General features: G+C 41.6%; 1 protein-coding gene across 2 annotated transcripts in view; it reads left to right on the forward strand.

The window, feature by feature from the left end:
• Nucleotides 1-16,631, forward strand: part of BRAP (BRCA1 associated protein) — a 31,369-nt gene extending 14,738 nt beyond the window's left edge. The window contains exons 7-12 of one of the 2 annotated variants that reach the window (XM_007189491.2): nucleotides 2,361-2,436; nucleotides 2,901-3,039; nucleotides 3,409-3,518; nucleotides 5,846-5,935; nucleotides 11,729-11,832; nucleotides 14,207-16,631. In XM_007189491.2, coding sequence (XP_007189553.1) covers nucleotides 2,361-2,436; nucleotides 2,901-3,039; nucleotides 3,409-3,518; nucleotides 5,846-5,935; nucleotides 11,729-11,832; nucleotides 14,207-14,570 — 883 coding nt within the window. In that variant the 3' untranslated portion in view covers nucleotides 14,571-16,631. The remainder of the gene's footprint in view (nucleotides 1-2,360; nucleotides 2,437-2,900; nucleotides 3,040-3,408; nucleotides 3,519-5,845; nucleotides 5,936-11,728; nucleotides 11,833-14,206) is intronic. The other variant, XM_007189492.2, reaches the window with a different exon arrangement.
• Nucleotides 16,632-18,008: the final 1,377 nt, after the last annotated feature.

Consider the following 18,008-nt stretch of genomic DNA (forward strand, 5'->3'; position numbering starts at 1 on the left):
CTGCATTGGGTCTTCGTTGCTGTGCGCGGGCTTTCTCTAGTTGTGGCGAGCGGCGGCTACTCTTTGTTGTGGTGCGCGGGCTTCTCATTGCGGTGGCTTCTCTTGTTGCGGAGCACGGGCTCTAGGCACGTGGGCTTCAGTAGTTGTGGCTCGTGGGCTCTAGAGCGCAGGCTCAGTAGTTGTGGTGCATGGGCTTAGTTGCTCCGCAGCATGTGGGATCTTCCCCGGCCAGGGCTCAAACCCGTGTCCCCTGCATTGGCAGGTGGATTCTTAACCACTGGGCCACCTGGGAATTCCCTAGCTGCCACTTTTGTTACTTCTTCAAGTTTGTCCTGTCTTCTCTTTTGGCACTAAAGAAAGAGACAGACTAAATCCTTTAGCTTTCTCTTGGGAAACATAGTCCTTTATCTGTGATAAGAACTTAGTGTTCTTCCTTATTTCCATTTCTTGGTTTTATCTATTCAGTAGGGTAACAAACTGATACTAGTTATATCTTTTTTTTTTTTTTTTTAATAAAGACAGACTTTTTTTTTTTTTAATTTTTTTTTTTTTAATTTATTTTATTTATGGCTGTGTTGGGTCTTCGTTTCTGTGCGAGGGCTTTCTCCAGTTGTGGCAAGCGGGGGCCACTCTTCATCGCGGTGCGCGGGCCTCTCGCTATCGCGGCCTCTCTTGTTGCGGAGCACAGGCTCCAGACGCGCAGGCTCAGCAATTGTGGCTCACGGGCCCAGCCGCTCCGCGGCATGTGGGATCTTCCCAGACCAGGGCTCGAACCCGTGTCCCCTGCATTGGCAGGCGGATTCTCAACCACTGCGCCACCAGGGAAGCCCTAGTTATATCTTGAACATTCTTTCTTCATGGTGCCAGTTCACTTAGCCTCAACTATCACCTACTTTCTGTCATTTTTGCCCATTGGCCACAAATATTCGTGACTGGTACTTAGCATTACTTTGTCTTGAGTATAAGGGTTAATGGATTTTTTCAATTTTTTTTTCATTTTTATTGAGGTATAATTGACAATCAAAAATTGTATATATTTAAGGTGTACAACTAGATGACCCGATATACATCAACACTGTAAAATACTCACCACAGCCAAGCAAGTCAGCATATCCATCACTTCACACCTTTACCATTTTCCCTTTTTGTTTTCACTTTTCTTTTTTTTTTGTCGTGAGACCAACCAAGCTCCACCCTCTTAGTAAATTTCAAGAACACAGTACAATATTGTCAATTATAGTCAACATTGATGTATACCAGTTCTCTAGAACTTACTCATCTTGCATAACTGAAAGTTTGTACCTCTTGACCAACATCTCCCTGTTTCCCCCTTTTCCCAGCCCCTGGTAGCCACCTTTCTGCTCTGTGTATCTATGAGTTTGGCTTCTGTGCCATTTTTATTGGCTTTTTGTAAATTGAAACTTTAGTACTCACCGAGCACTGGTATCTTTTTCCAGATGAAATTCATTGTATGATAAAATGTTGTATGTGTTTCATGAAGTACATTAACTTTTTTTTTTTTTTAGTGAAATTTACTACAGAATTTAGTTTCAACTCTTAGGAGCAACCTTGAGAGGACAGGGTACATTTTGGATGATTTAAAACTTTGAGAAGTGGGGATAAGGTAGATTGAAGTAAAAATACGTTGTGGTTAGCCAGACGTGAAACAAAATTAACAACTCGTCTCAAGTCTCTAATTCTAACTTATAAATATTTAGTTCTTTGATTACGTAAGCTTTAGACAGAAGAGTGGAGAAAGATATGAGGCAGATCAAGATTTTTCCCTTATCCTCAGCTTTATCAAGATTTTGTGGGACTTCACTGGTGGCGCAGTGGTTAAGAATCCGCCTGCCAATGCAGGGGACACGAGTTCGAGCCCTGGTCCGGGAAGATCCCACGTGCCGCGGAGCAACTAAGCCCGTGCGCCACAACTACTGAGCCTGCACTCTAGAGCCCGTAAGCCACAACTACTGAGCCCGCATGCCACAACTACTGAAGTCCGCGCTCCTAGAGCCCGTGCTCCGCAACAAGAGAAGCCCGTGCACCGCAACAAAGAGTAGCCCCCACTCGCAGCAACTAGAGAAAGCCCACACGCAGCAACAAAGACCCAACGCAGCCAAAAATAAATAAATAAATAATAAATAAATAAATAAATAAAAGATTTTGTGTTTTTTTTTTTTCATTTCGTTTGAGAATAGCTTGAAAGCATTTGTCTTTTGAATGATGTCCTTAATTACGATAAACTTAAAACTATTATGTAAGAGAGGGAGGATATACAATTGCATTTTTGACTTTTGGGTTCTGTGACAGCTGTCTTTTATATTTAATCTGTATTAATTTTTTTTTGGTGTCCTTTATAGGTGCCCTGTTTGCCGATATTGTCAAACACCAGAGCCAGTAGAAGAAAATAAGTGTTTCGAGTGTGGCGTTCAGGAAGTAAGTAACAAGTGGTGGGAAAGAATAACACACGCGGCTTCAATTGTCTGGGGTGTTCTTCTGCCCAGTGTGGCGTAAATTCTTTTCAATTCTTTTTGAGACTGGTTTTTTTTTTTTTCTTTTTGTCCAGGGTCAGGCAAAAAATATAAATACGCAAACTATTTTACTCCTACACAAAATACTTTATGGTTTCATTCTTTGGCCTTTGAAAACGCCTAGACTTTTGTTGATAAATTGTGATTATTTTTTCTTGCTATTTACATAGAGTTCCACAGAATCCAGAGCGAAAAACTAATTGACCCCTAAAAGCATCCTTGCTTGTTGGGTTTTAAACATATTTATTCAGAACTCCTGTAGAAACAACTCTAAACCTCATCCTGTGTCAGGCTCTGCCCTTTCCACCCCAGTGGACCAGGTCATGTGTTTTTATGTAACTAATTAGGATCTTACCTCCTTCTCGGCAGAACCTGTGGATTTGTTTAATATGTGGCCACATAGGATGTGGACGGTATGTGAGTCGACACGCCTATAAGCACTTCGAGGAGACCCAGCACACATATGCCATGCAGCTCACCAACCATCGAGTCTGGGACTATGCTGGAGGTGAACACCACTCCCATTTTCTAATTTGGATTCATTCTGTCTGAAAACGTCTCCGTCAGAACCTCTCCCCTTGCTCTCACAGCTTGAAATCTTCCTGACAGCTGTGGCAAACTCCAGTTCTCATGGTGCCCCATAGGGCACTATTTCCTTTGAATGGCCTGCACTGCACAGGATAAAGAGAGTTAATACTTACACTCTGCCCTCTCACTCTTTTTTTTTTAATTCAAATGATTTAACCCACTTTTAAAGAACTATTGCAAGGCATTTAATTTGGATCTGTAAAAACAAAATTTTGTCAAAGTTAAAGGCTTATGGAGACCCTTTTCATTCTGAAGAAACATGCCTTGGTTGACTCATTCTTTTCTTTAGATAATTATGTCCATCGACTGGTTGCAAGTAAAACAGATGGAAAGATAGTACAGTATGAATGTGAGGGTGATACTTGCCAGGAGGAGAAAATAGATGCCTTACAGTTAGAGGTAAGATATTTTATTAATAATTACTGAATACCTATGTGTACTGCTTTTTACTACTCTAACTTGAAAGGTTGTTCGGGCTTTTAATTTTGCCATATGCCCTGCATGTTAGCTTTTGTTTTAAAGATCTGTGTTGCTCTGAAGGATTATAAAAATATTTTTATTCCATCTGATTCTCTTCTTTGAAAATCTAAGTTTCACTGAGCCTTATTACCTTCAGTGTCATGTTCCTGGTTGTCTCAAGTTCAGTATTAGTGTTGTCCTCAATAGCTGTGATAAAGCTGGAAGTCAAGAATCTTCCTGTTGGGGGGGATTCCCTGGTGGTCCAGTGGTTAGGACTCCACGCTTCCACTGCAGGGGGCACGGGTTCGATCCCTTGTCGGGGAGCTAAGATCCCACATGCTGCACGGTATGGCCAAAAAATAAAAAATAAAATAAAATATATTCTTGAAAAAAAAAGTTATATAAAAAAAAAAATCTTCCTGTTGGCATCACAGTAGCAGTTGGAAATTGAGCAAACTTGGTCAGGATGAGTTAACCCCAATAGCATCTTTCCATGCTGAGAAGCTTTTTCCCACATATTGGGCTGGCTTTTATGAATTGGACCCTTATATAGATAAAGCCATTTTTAGGGTATTCATATAATTGAAGAAGCAATAAAATTACCACAGTCTGATTTTTCTCATAGCAGTAAACTCCATCTACTATAAAATTGATGTGTAAATTTTATATTAAGGAAGGAAAAGTTTAACATCAGTCCTATTTTATAAATTTCAAAATGATTACTTTAAATACAAATACCTTAACCTTGGGAGGAAGTGGACATTTGAAAACTTGCTCATCTCTAGACTTTTAAGGTCAGGGGAATGGCCTAAAATAGAGCTGATGTTACCATTAATAAATTGTATTGATGTGAAAAAAATTCAAATCTTTTTTTTTAAAATATTTATTTATTTATTTTTATTTTTGGCTGCATCGGGTCTCAGTTGTGGCATGCAGGATCTTTCGTTACGGCGGGAGGGCTTCTTTCCAGTTGTGGTGCTTGGGCTCCAGAGTGCGCGGGCTCAGTAGTTGCAGCACTCGCGGGCTTAGTTGCCCCGCGGCATGTGGGATCTTAGTTCCCCGACCAGGGATCGAACCCGCGTCCCCTGCATTGGGAGGCGGATTCTTAACCACTGGACAACCAGGGAAGTCCCCCCCAAAAATTCAAATTTTTAATGTTAAGTTTTTAGTAACTCTTCCAAATTAAGTATGTTCATTCAGTGAATACTTATTGAGGGTTGCCATCTGTTAGCCACTCTTCCATGTGCTGGGAACTCAGCATTTAGTGACTCCCTGCCCTTATGGAGCATACATTCTAGTGACACACACACATACATTCTTCCAATTGTCCTTTCTTTCTGTTGCTCTTTCATTCTCTTCTCTGGCCTGCAAACATGATTAGATCTCTTCCAGTCTCCTGGAATGGTCTTTCCAGAATGCAGATGTGATCTTGCCACTCCTTGGCTCTTATTTCTCGATATCATACCCCAGAGCCTTCCAGAGGCCCCATCTCTCCATACCCTACACCCCAGCCTCATTGGTCTCACTTCATCTCTGAAGCAAGTCTAAACATTTGCAGCTCACATCTTGTTAGTTCTCTGGAATCTGTCTCCTCCTCCTGTCTGTGTGTCAAGAGTCCTCTCAAATCTCACCTTCTCTCAGAAGTCCTACCGGATCCTACTGTCATAAGCCATCTATCCTTTCTCTGTAGTTACACAGCACTGTTCATTGATTCATGCACTCAGGCAGCAAACATTTCTTGACATCCAAAATGTGCCAGGCACTGGGGGTACAAAAATAAAGATATAATCCTTGCTTTCAAAGAGTTCAGAAGGAGAGAGGCAGGCAAACCGGTGATTAAGTGCTAATGTCGTAAGTGCTGTTAATGATAGGCACAGTGTCGTGGGAGCTGAGAGAGGCAGTTAACCCAGGGCTGGGAGTGACAGGGACAGCTTCCTGGAGGGGGCAGATGGATGAGCTGATTTGAGTTACACTTTGATTTAAAACCATGTAATTCTTCTTGAAGTCAGCTTAAACAGAAACCTAAGGGTTTTTTTAATTGTACATTTCTCTGTTTGTCCCTGTAGATTGTAAGCCCCCAGAGGACCAAAGTGTAATTGTCATCTCTGTGTTCCCCTAGTTTATTGAGTAGAGTGGAACCAAGGTGTAATATACATTCTGAATGTTCCTCTTAATCTTCTGCAGGTCATTAAAAGTCAGGTTTTAATTGAATTTCAGAGACTGACAACTGTGACTTATGTTTTGGTGTTCATTCCCTGTTTTTGTAGTATTCATATTTACTAACGAGCCAGCTGGAGTCTCAACGAATCTACTGGGAAAACAAGATAGTTCGGATAGAGAAGGACACAGCAGAGGAAGTAAGTTTCTGGTTTGGTGACTGCTGAAATGCCACATGCTAGGATAGCCTGATGTTGGGTGGGAGAAGGAAGAGTACAGGGAAAAAGGAATCTTAGAGAGTCTTCCTTCTCAGTCTCATCTATAGGTAGAGAACTGGTTTACCTCTAAAAAGAAACCTTTGTTAGATGTCAGCTAAATCTCAACAAAGCTGGGGGCTAGTAAGGGGTAGAAAAAAGAAAAGATTTGAAATCAGTTGGCTCACCCCAGTAACCTAACTCTACGTCAAGTTTCCAAGGAGAAGTAGTAAACACCTGACTTGTCATTATGCTAGAGACTTAGCCCCAGAAGGTCGTATCAGGGAACAAGAAATTGTAGACCACATTGAGAATGAAGTTAGTCAAAAAGAGGAAAAGGAAGAGAGAGAAATACGCTATTGCAAATGTAATCAACTAAGCATAATTTAAAAGGAGCAGGGAAGCAGACATATATTCTCACCTAGGATTAGTAAATCAAGAAGATTTTATTGTGTGCTGAGCCCTACACACAATTTTATTTTGTGCTGAGCCCTATACTATACTAAGTTAAGGAAGAAATAAAATACTTGCTACGTACCTGAAACAAAAGAAACCTTGGACTTAAAGGCTTGGTACTTTGAGGTTGGGATGTTGTTTGTTTGTTAACTTTAATCAGGTTTTCTAGTGCCTTGTGCAATTCCATTTAAAAAACAGAAGTATGTGCATGAGGGTTTGTACTTTCAGTCAGCCAGTTGGTTTGTCAACTTGGGAACAGCTGCTTTGGGGAGCTGAATATGGGCTCCTGAGGCAACAAGATGGTGCTTTGAAACTGAAGGGAATAAAATTAGGCAGAGATGCTGAAGTGGTCACCATGGCACCTTATTGGTCTAGGGCAGTAGTCTTGAAAATTTAACAAAATAATGCTTTAAAGAAAAGGCCATTCACTACTCGGATGGATAGAAGAGAAAAGCGATGTGATTTTGGTGGAAACCCGGCCCATAGTGGCCCAGAGCTCCACCTGCTTGGTTTTCCCTTTGGCTCCAGCATGTACAGGGAACCCTGAGGGTTCCAGACCAGGGACTTTGAAAACCAGTGAGCGCCTGAGTGTTCGTGTATAGCTAGGGCCCTGGGAACCATTATCAGGACCTAGAGACAATGTTCATAATTCAGTGATTCCCTTAGTGTTAAGTAAAGGCTTCTAAATTTTTTTAAATGATTGACTTAAATGATTATTATTATTATTTTTTTTTTAATGATTATTTTTAAAGTGATTATTTTAATAACTTTGCGAATCCTCACCAGCATCTGGGCCCTCAGAGTGGGGGACTGCAGAGCCGGGTTTGGGGCTCACCTCAGTGGTAGCTGGTGTAATCGTGGAGCTTAGCAGGCAGGGCCAAGCTTTCACTTTATGCCAGGCCCATGGGCGCCGGTTTCTGAGTATGCCTACAAATGAGGAGAAATCAGGGTTTTTTCATTAAGGCTTAACACCAGCTTTAAAATGATCTTTGGTGAAAAGTTCATGATGAAATTCTTACAGGAACCTTCTAAGCAATGGAAGTGCCTTTCCAGAGGGGCTTCAGGTCACTTGACATACTGTTCTGAATAGGGCTTGATTGGAGTCCATGTGGGAAGGAGGTGCGTCTGATGGCACTCACAAGTCAGAGCAGAGGTCGCTGCCACTTGGTGTCAAGTTTGGGGCTCCCAGGGAGGAGCACTGGCAACTCCACGCAGTCTCACTATTGGGTTTTTCTACGGGCTATACCAGCGTGACCACCTAAAGTGCTTTGTGCAGACCCTTGAGAGCTAAGCTCAGGATTCTCTTTGCCTTTTAAGATTCTTTAGGATTAACTGCATTCCCTAACACATGCCCATGGAAAGCAAGTCAAGGGGCAGGGAAGCTAAAAATGTGAAACTTGTGTCTACTTTTAGGTAGGGATAAGGTAGAGGCAAGGGCAGCCCTAAATAAAAAGCTCGAAAAGGATATTTTGTTTTCTAGTAAAAAATGTCACTTATCCGTAAGTTAATCGGTGATGCAAGCCTTTTGTTCCTGCTGCTGTCCTCCTTTTGACCAGTCCTCTGTCCGTTGGCACCTCCAGCAGTAGAGCACATGCAGGGAGAAACAGTAACCGTGCGTTTCACTGGCAGAGATTCTTGGTCATGGGCCTCCTAAAAAGTTAATGTGGGGGAGGGGAGGAGCTGAAGATTGAAATTCACTGTGGACTTCAATTATAATACTATTCCAGTCCCCCGATGCCTTAGGTAGTACAATTGCTGTAGTATGTGAGCAGAGTCTGTTCTGGAAAATGAAGCTCGTACCCACTTGAAGGTTCATAGTTTTAGTGGGGCCATGTATAAGAGCATAGAGTAGGCCATCAGTACAGGTGCATTCCCCTAAAGATACCTCTTTTCTTTTTAAACCTCTAGCTCCATATAGAAATTGCTGTTTTTCCAGGTGTGGATTGTGAACTGAGTTCGGTGGCCACAACTGGCATTTTTATTAGACAGCATAGGGTAGATGTCAGAGTGTATCACATTTAATATTGTTTTGTGCAACTTTTGTATCAGGGTGTGTGTGTGTGTGTGTGTGTGTGTACTAAGTGTTTCGTACTGAGGGCTAATGGTCAGAAGTGCTTTTAAAACCACTAATTTAGGGCTTCCCTGGTGGCGCAGTGGTTGAGAATCTGCCTGCCAATGCAGGGGAACGGGTTCAAGCCCTGGTCTGGGAAGAACCCACATGCCGCGGAGCAACTAGGCCCGTGAGCCACAGTTACTGAGCCTGCGCGTCAGGAGCCTGCGCTCCGCAACAAGAGAGGCCGCAATAATGAGAGGCCCACGCACCGCAATGAAGAGCGGCCCCCACTTGCCGCAACTAGAGAAAGCCCTCGCACAGAAACGAAGACCCAACACAGCCATAAATAAATTAATTAATTAATTAATTTAAAAAAAACCCACTAATTTAGGACTCCCCTGGTGGCGCAGTAGTTAAGAACCCGCCTGCCAATGCAGGGGACACAGGTTCAAGCCCTGGTCCGGGAAGATCCCACATGCTGCGGAGCAACTAAGCTTGTGCGCCACAACTACTGACCCTGCGCTCTAGAGCCTGCGAGCCACAACTACTGAGCCTGTGTGCCACAACTACTGAAGCCTGCGTGCCTAGAGCCCATGCTCCGCCACAAGAGAAGCCCATGCACCGCAACGAAGAGTAGCCCCCACTCGCCGCAACTAGAGAAAGCCCGCACGCAGCAACGAAGACCCAGTGCAGCCAAAAATAAAAATAAATAAAAAATAAATTTTAAAAAAACAAACACTAATTTAAGCCATTGTAACATTTGTCTCTAGCAATATTGGAAACCTTTTTGAGGTTACTAGATATTTTTCATCTTGATTTAAATGTGTTTAGCTTACTGTCTTTAGTGACCAAAACAGACAGTTTGGTTCCTTTTGATGGTCATTTCTGTCCTTTCCAATTTCCCTAAACTGACAGGAGTCAGTTTAAGAGAAAATGTCAAAAGGATCTAGTGGTCTTATTTTAAAACAATATTGAGGAGAAAATTAATACCAAATAGAATGAGAGCAATTTGAAAGCTATTTTTATTTTTATGACATAGAGGAACTTTTAGAAATCTCTCTTTAATTGCATGTTCTTCCAACTTAATGACGTTGGCTCTAAAGTTAATTTCTACAAAACAGTTAATTTCTTATTTTAAAAAAGAGGGAGCAGTGCTGTTAGAGACCTGCTAGGCGAGCCGTAGCAAATGTTTAAAAAGAAAGCGTTAAAAGTAGTGGCCCTTTTTCTGGCGTGACGGATGTTGCATGCATCACGGATCTCTGCTAAGAGTTTAAATCTTGCCAAGAGGTCAGTTTTCCTTTGCTATAGAGCTTTGGCCTCCCGTATAGTGCAGAGAGAGTTTTAGAACTTGGCTTTGGACCCAGACTTGGGGGTCCAATCTTGGACCCATGTCACTCGAGCTGGGTGACCTTGGAGTGTATTGCCTCACCTTTGTCTAAGCCTCAGTTTCTGTAAAAAGTTTACATACCTAAGTCATAGGCTTGTTATAAAGAATAAATGAGATACTACCTATAAAACACCTAGCCAGGGCCTGGGCCATAGGATTTAAATTCTCAGTCACTTCTGTTTCCTATTATTATTACCTCATGATCCACCTGTCTTCCTATGTCCTTAGACAAGTGGAGTTGAGGTGTTTCCCAAGTCTGTAGATCTTAACACCTGTGTGAATCCAGTGTCTACATAACTAGACTTCTACAGACTCCTTGCTAGGATTGCTGCCATCTGACACATAATACACCAGAATTTTTAATTTCTCTTAAGTTTTTAAGACAATGTAATTTGAATTCTCTGTAAATTGCCTTTATATAAACTCAAAATAAGAACTGCTTATGTTCCATATGGCTTCACAGTACATGAGAAAATTAATAGTGAATTTGGACGGAAAAAAGCACCAAACAGAATCACCTGTTACAAGTAACTTCAGATTATTTGGATAATACAATTGTCACTTAAAAGCATGGATTTCAACTGCACAGATCCACTTATCTGTGGATTTTTTTCAGTGGATACCTGCTACAGTACTGCAGGATCCGCAAATGGTTGAATCCACAGATGCAGAACCATGGATACGGAGGGCCGACAAAGTTATACTCAGATTTTCGACTTCAAGGAGGGCCGAGACCCCACATTGTTCAAGGGTCAAGTGTAACTTTTAGAATATGATCTCAAGAGTTAAAAAACAGTGGTCAGTTAAGAATTGGAGATTCTGCCCTCCTACACTGTTGATGGGAATGTAAATTGGTGCAGTCACTATGGAAGACAGTATGGAGGTTCCTTAAAAAACTAAAAACAGAACTACCATATGATCCTGCAATCCCACTCCTGGGCATATATTCAGAAAAGACGAAAACTAATTTGAAAAGAAAAATGCACCCCAGTGTTCATAGCAGCACTGTTTACAGTAGCTAAGACATGGAAGAAACCTAAATGTCCATCCACAGATAAATGGGTAAAGAAGATGTGGTATATATATGCAATGGAATATTACTCAGCCATAAAAAAGAATGAAATATTGCCACTTGCAGCAACATGGATGGACCTAGAGATTATCAAACTAAAAGTAAGTCAGACAGAAAGACAAATATATGATATCACTTATATCCAAATCTAAAAAATAATACAAATGAATCTACAAAACAAAAACAGACTCACAGACACAGAAAACAAACTTACGTTTACCAAAGGGGAAAGGAAGGGCAGTATGAGATTAACAGATACTACTATATATGAAATAGAAAGCAACAAGGATTTACTGTATAACACAGGGAACAATACTCAAATGTCTTGTAATAACCTATAATGGAAATAATCTGAAATATATATATATGAATCACTTTGCTGTACACCTGAAACTAACAAAATATTACACAATATCATCAGCTACACTTCAGCTTAAAAAAAAAGAATGGGAGGTTCTGGTGTGGCCTCTGATAAATCATCTCCTGCTCTACAGCCTGAAGCTCTTTCTTTACCTTCTGGCAGTTTCACTCAACATTCAGTAGCTCTTGGCCCTCTTCATCCTGGTTTAGAGAAATGGTAAGAAAAAAAGGATTTCTCAAAATTTTTATTCCTATTGCAGAAATTCTTTCAGATAATGGTCTCACCTTTTCCAAGTTTGGTTTGTCAAAGTTAAAGACAGGTACTTGGAAAAAAAAAATTGTGACGTTAGCCCCAAAGGCCACACAGCTTTGTCTTTGTGAAGTGAAACTGATCTCTGTTTGCTCTTCCAGATTAACAACATGAAGACCAAATTTAAAGAAACAATTGAGAAATGTGATAATTTGGAGCACAGACTAAATGATCTCCTGAAAGAAAAGCAGTCTGTGGAAAGAAAGTAGGTATAACTGGCCTGTTCTTTTAACTAGCTTTTTTTATTCTAACAGGTTCCATAAACAGATAATCTCCTTTATACCCATGGACACACTCTCATTGTCAAGTGTGTATCACCAAGTTTTCGGGGCTCTCCCCATATATGGAGCAAACCTACTGTGACTTCCTGTTTACTAAAAAATTCAGTGTTTCACGCCAGATGGATGCCATGTGGAATGCAGGACTCTCTCCTGATGTCTGTACTCACGCTACATGCAAGTATCTTCCATTTTGGCCTGTAGAAAGCAACTTCCTTGTGCCCAGAGCGTCTCTGAGCCATGGTGGCTGAGAAATGGCAGTTAGGAAAGAGATTCACGTTTAAGCTGAAGATGGCATGCGTTCTGGCCTTGGTCGGGAATTACAGGCCAAAGATGTTGAATATGGAGCAAAAAACTCATCAACAGCATGGCAAGAACAGACTCTACTACTGTTATTTGGGAAGATAATTGCTACTGATTGAAACTACCTTTCTAGTTTTAAGTTATACTCGCAAAAATAATTGGATTTTTTTACTCCAGACAAATGGATAAAAAATAATTTAAGGGGGATAATTGTCCCTTAAGAAGTTTTTTTGTTGTTTTTTTTTTAATCTTGGGATAAATTTAGTTTTACAAAAAGGTTGCAAAGATAGTGCAAAGAATTCCTGTATACCTTTCACCTGTTTTCCCTCATTGCAAATAGTTGGATATTTTTAGTCGTTTGTGTGGGGGGATTGGGGGGTAAAATCTATGTAACGTAGATTCTGCTGTTTTAAGTATGCAGCTCACAGTGTTGTGCAGCTATGACCACTGTATGGTTCCAGAATTTTTCATCACCCCAAAAGAAACTCTTCAGCAAAGGTGTTTTTAACTGCTGTGAAAACAACACTACATTAATAGAAATACAAATCAAAAATTCTTCTATACTTTCAGCACCCTAACAAATTGAACTGTTCCAAAGAATTTAAAAGTTAAAACTGGAAGTTTTCTTTCACCCCCAAATCCTGCTATCTAGAGGTAACCATTATTAATGGTACCAGTGAATATTTGTTGGTCTAGATCTTTTGCTGTACCTGTGTAAACCTCTCACATCTTTTTTCTACAAAACTTGAATAATATTAGGTATTCTATTTGGTAAAATATTCTGTTTTGGAGATTTTTTTTTTTTTAATTATTTATTTATTCATTTATTTTTGGCTGTGTTGGGTCTTCGTTTCTGTGCGAGGGCTTTCTCCAGTTGTGGCAAGCGGGGGCCACTCTTCATCGCAGTGCGCGGGCCTCTCACTGTCGCGGCCTCTCTTGTTGCGGAGCACAGGCTCCAGACGCGCAGGCTCAGTAGTTGTGGCTCACGGGCCCAGTTGCTCCGTGGCATGTGGGATCTTCCCAGACCAGGGCTCGAACCCGTGTCCCCTGCATCGGCAGGCAGATTCTCAACCACTGCACCACCAGGGAAGCCCTGGAGATTTTTTTTTTTTTTGTACTTGCACATCTAGATCTATTCTGATCTTTGTAACATCATATGAAGGTCCCATAATAATTTTAACCAGTTCCCCTTGATGGACATGTAAGTTGTTTCAAGTCTCACACTACTATGAACAATGTTGCAATAAGCATCTTTCTGCATTTGTTATTTAGTGCAGTCCTGAGTATATTTACTTTATAGGATAAATTCCTGGAAGTAGAATAGCTATGTGAAAGGGCAGGTGAAATTTTGATTTTCATAGATGGTGTCAAGTTGACTTCCAAGGAGTTTGTGCCAGTTCACACTCCAGTACCAGCGTGTGGGAGTACCCCCTTTTCCCACATCTGAGCTCTTTGGCATTCTGATACATAAAAATGTATCTCAAGTGGTGTTTTAATTTGTCATTCTTTACTTGTAAGATTGAGCATCAGTAAGGCACTCCCTATTCTTGAAAACTCTTCTCCAGCAAATGCAGTGAGATCAGAGTACTTGACTCTTTAAGAATGTCACTTTTCCTCATAACTTCTTTATCACAGCTATCATCTCTTAAGCCACCCATGTAAACAAAACAGAGAAGCAGTAGAAGTTTTACCATGAATCACAGAATAGTTTCTGCTATTGAAAATTTTCTGATCCTTAAAAAAAATAAAAAAAATTGTCCTGAGGCTACACTTGAGTTAAATAGAGCAAAATTCTTGTTTTACGTAGCTGTTGCAGTGGCAGCTAACCAGTCCCCCCCCCCCCCCCGCCCCGCCATGGGAGGGAGGGGTCTGCATGGGAGGGAGGGGTCTGCCGTAAATGGCTTCTGAGGTCATGGCTCCTCTGTTCAATCCCAGAGCAGAAAGGGGACTGTGTCAGCAAATGAAAAACGTGCTCTGTCTTCCTTTGTTTTGTAAAAGGTGCACTCAGCTAAACACGAAAGTGGCCAAACTCACCACAGAGCTCAAAGAGGAGCAGGAAATGAACAAGTGTTTGCGAGCCAACCAAGTCCTCCTGCAGAACAAGCTGAAGGAAGAGGAGAGGGTGTTAAAGGAGACCTGCGACCAGAAGGACCTGCAGATCACTGAGATCCAGGAGCAGCTGCGGGACGTCATGTTCTACCTGGAGACGCAGCAGAAGATCAACCACCTGCCCGCTGAGACCCGGCAGGAAATCCAGGAGGGACAGATCAACATTGCCATGGCCTCGGCCTCAAGCCCCCCATCTTCGGGGGGCAGCGGGAAGCTGTCCTCCAGGAAGGGCCGCAGCAAGAGGGGCAAGTGACCTTCAGAGAAACACATGTCCTTGAGACTGTTTTCCCTGGCACAGCAAGGGTGTGCTGGGGCCTTCAGCTAAATGTGAGGGTGGACCCTGAATAAGTATAAGTGAGGATCAAGCCTCAGTTGTTCGGATCTTTCATTTGCTAGCGTGTGGTGTAACGAACGTTAGAGGGCTGACAGCTAGTAGAGCTGAGGGAAACGGGCAGTGTTTTCAAAGGTGGCTGCTTTTTTCAACCGTAATAGTTCACTGACCTCAGATGTTCTAATGACCATTTTGCCTTCCTACTTGATAGATGCCCCAACTCTGCTGTGCATTTTTCTGTTGTATTTATTGAGTTGATGTATTAGACGTTCAGTTCTGGAGTCACTTTAAGAGGTTGAATTTTTTTGTGTCCCCTCAAAGGTAACTATCCTTAAAGCACCAAACCTGCCTGAGGTCATAGCAGCTGCTTGAGAGAGAGGTTCTCCATGGCCACTGAGGATTTATGAAAATTCCCTAGCATTAGCATTGGCATCCCTCCCTGCCTCCAGGGAATTGAATAATTGGTCAAATGTTACATGAAAAGAGGCTGGGTCTGTAAACCTGGCACTGGCTTGTCACCAGCCGCCATCTCCTCTTGCTCCAGGCCTAGCCAGGAAAAACAAACAGCCCCGAGCAGACTGAGTGGACCCAGTGTAGGAAAAATGGTGATGTCCCCACTTTGTTTATTTTTGATGCCTCCACAGCTCATTATGTACCTCAGAGAAGGAGGCTAAATGTTTGCTCTGAGACTCCAGTCTCAGAATGGATTTCCTAGCGTCCAGCAAGAATAAGCAGGCAGATTTATCATCCATGTGAAAAGGCAGAGTGAGGCCTCTGACTGGCTGACTGTATTTTGCTGGGATCAGTATTTTCTGAGTGTTTACAAAAGATTGGGCTGCGTGTTCAGGTTGCGGCTAAAGGGAGCTTGGGCAGATTTTCAATTATGCCTTCAAGGTATATCCAAAAGGCTGCTGCTAAATCCAAAAATTAGAATTTTAACAGAGGCCCCTTTAAAACAGTCATGTAATGCTTGTGTGGGCCAACAGAGGGGCTGTGTACTTTTTCTCGAAACAGAAATGTCAAAAAAAAAATTCGTAATGTGTGGTAATTAAGCAAAATTAAAGTAAGACCCGTGTTGGAATTTCGCTTCCAAAAGAGGTAGCTGGGTAGGTTAACAAGACATAGTGTTAAATGATGGGTTTTCTTTCCTGTTTTTATAATTAGCCAAGGTTTTCAAATTATCACACTTCAGAATTGGTTCTTAGCCTATCATTAGGCCTCATCCTCTTTGACCTAAACATTTTGCACGTTATTTGTTCGCACACCAACTGTATCGCTAATCACCATCCACTTCTGTGGGATGTGCCGCAGCATTTCCCAAAGAACCTTCCCTGTAACTTTGCAACATGAATGTACTCAGACATTCTCAATTTTTTCTTAGGGCAAACCAACTCCATAAGTCCCCCTTGCACTTATATATACAGATATCCTAAAGCAAGAGTGGGAATGGGAAGCTAACTTAATTCTCTTTCCTATAGAGATTCTATTTTATTTAAAATCTATTTTTACACTAGTTAGAATCCTGCTTTTTTTGGCCAAGTACTTGTCTTGCATGTCTGACCTTGCAGAAGCTGGGGTGGATCGCAGCATACTAATTAAGAGAATTAGAAGTAGTTGACAAAGCTTGCTTGCTCATTTCTCTATGATCACCTCCACCAAGCGGCCGTACCACCAGCTGGGAGAACAGAGATTTTCAGTATAGGTGGGATAAATGCTCTGAAAGGCTGTGCCCAGAGGAATGAGCAAATAGGCAAATGTTTCCAAACTACTTGAAGGTTTAAAAAAATGTTCCAGAAAAAAAATCTTGTCAAGCTATGTAAAGAAAATGTTTTTTTAAACGGTCAATGAGTCATGTTTGAATTTGACAAAATTACATAAGGTAGAAGCTGTTAGTGTTTCCTACAGGATGGAAATGAACCACTTAACGTATCCCTACTACCTTGAACAATGAAATTGCATTAAAATAACCAAACTTTGAAATGATTCTGCCCCGTGTGAAATCTGTGTCTCTCTGGTTGATATTTGCTTGGGAGCTTGTATACCTGAATAATCTAAGAAAAAGTAGCTGAACCAGATACAGAATAGGGAAAATTCTCTGAATTTGGAAGCTTGGGTTAGGAGAAGACCCAGGCACACAATTCTTTTGAAAACTAAAAGCAGTCAATTTCTACACCTGAGACTTTTTTCCAGGCCCTACACCGAGCTGAGGTTGTTTTATTTTTGGAAACTGTCATAAATGTGACTTGTTAAGGATCCACCACGTAAGAAAAAGCACTGAAGCAACTCCCCGCTCCCTGCTTGCGCAGTGAAGTTGTACTCATCAGAAGGGCTGAGAAAGTGATTTAAACAGTCAGCCAGTAGAATATGGAGAACTTGGCAAATCACAAATGAACAACCTTCTGTCATCACTTGGAAACCCCTCTCCTAGTGCAGTCGGGATACACAAGCTACAAATACTATCCATAAGATCTGGCTGCTCTGCACGATGCCACGTTGCTTGGGCTGGTGGTAGATTTTAGCTTGTTGTGATAAAGTCCATGGGCTTATCTAAAAATGGAAAGTCACTTTTAAAACATTTGAGGAAAGCTATTTTGTTTTCTCCAGGATAAAGCTGATTTATGTCGTGGTCATTCTGCTGTGTTACTTCTTGGCAGTAGAAGGGAAATTTTTCAGGAATTCCTTAAGACCCAGCTCCTGCTCTTCCGTGGTGCTGGGGGACATCTCAACTACCCAGAGACCTGGCCAACACCTGAAGCAAGTTTAGGAAGGCACCAATTGTTCTCTGGCAGGCCTCTGCTGCTGGCCAGTCCTCATTCTTGCTCGTGAAAATTCCTGAAATGGGAGTCCTAGAATTCTGCAACACATGTGGCTTTTAAAGTTAAAATTTTTAAATGACAGAGTGAAGTCGTAATAGGGAGAAAAGCCTTTCCCTTTAGGAACCCTGAGTTTTACCCCAGAGCCAAAGCCGAGTGTCTCCTCTGTGATGTGAAGTTGATTTCCTCCCCGCAAATGCAGTACTGTGGTCAGCCTGCAGCATGCAAAAAACATTCTTTGCATTTGTGCATTAGGAGACTTAAGGGAAGTTATATAAGACTTATTTTTTACTTTTTTTGTGGGGGACGGGGAGTGTGGCCTCTTTATCCTGATTAATGTCACAATCAACTCCTTTACATCCTCTTTGTATTTTTTAAAGGTAGTGGTAACCATTTACCACTTGATGGTAACCCTTCTTCTTGCATCCCTGAAACTCACGTGCCCTCCCCGGAATGCTGTCATTTACGATAGCAGTTTCGATCAGACATGAATTTTGAAAGCTGTACTTTCAGAGGCCAAAACCATTTCAGCATCATTTTAGCTAGT

The sequence above is a fragment of the Balaenoptera acutorostrata genome, chromosome 13 (assembly GCF_949987535.1).
Source record: "Balaenoptera acutorostrata chromosome 13, mBalAcu1.1, whole genome shotgun sequence".
In the NCBI taxonomy this organism is placed as follows: Eukaryota; Metazoa; Chordata; class Mammalia; order Artiodactyla; family Balaenopteridae; genus Balaenoptera; species Balaenoptera acutorostrata.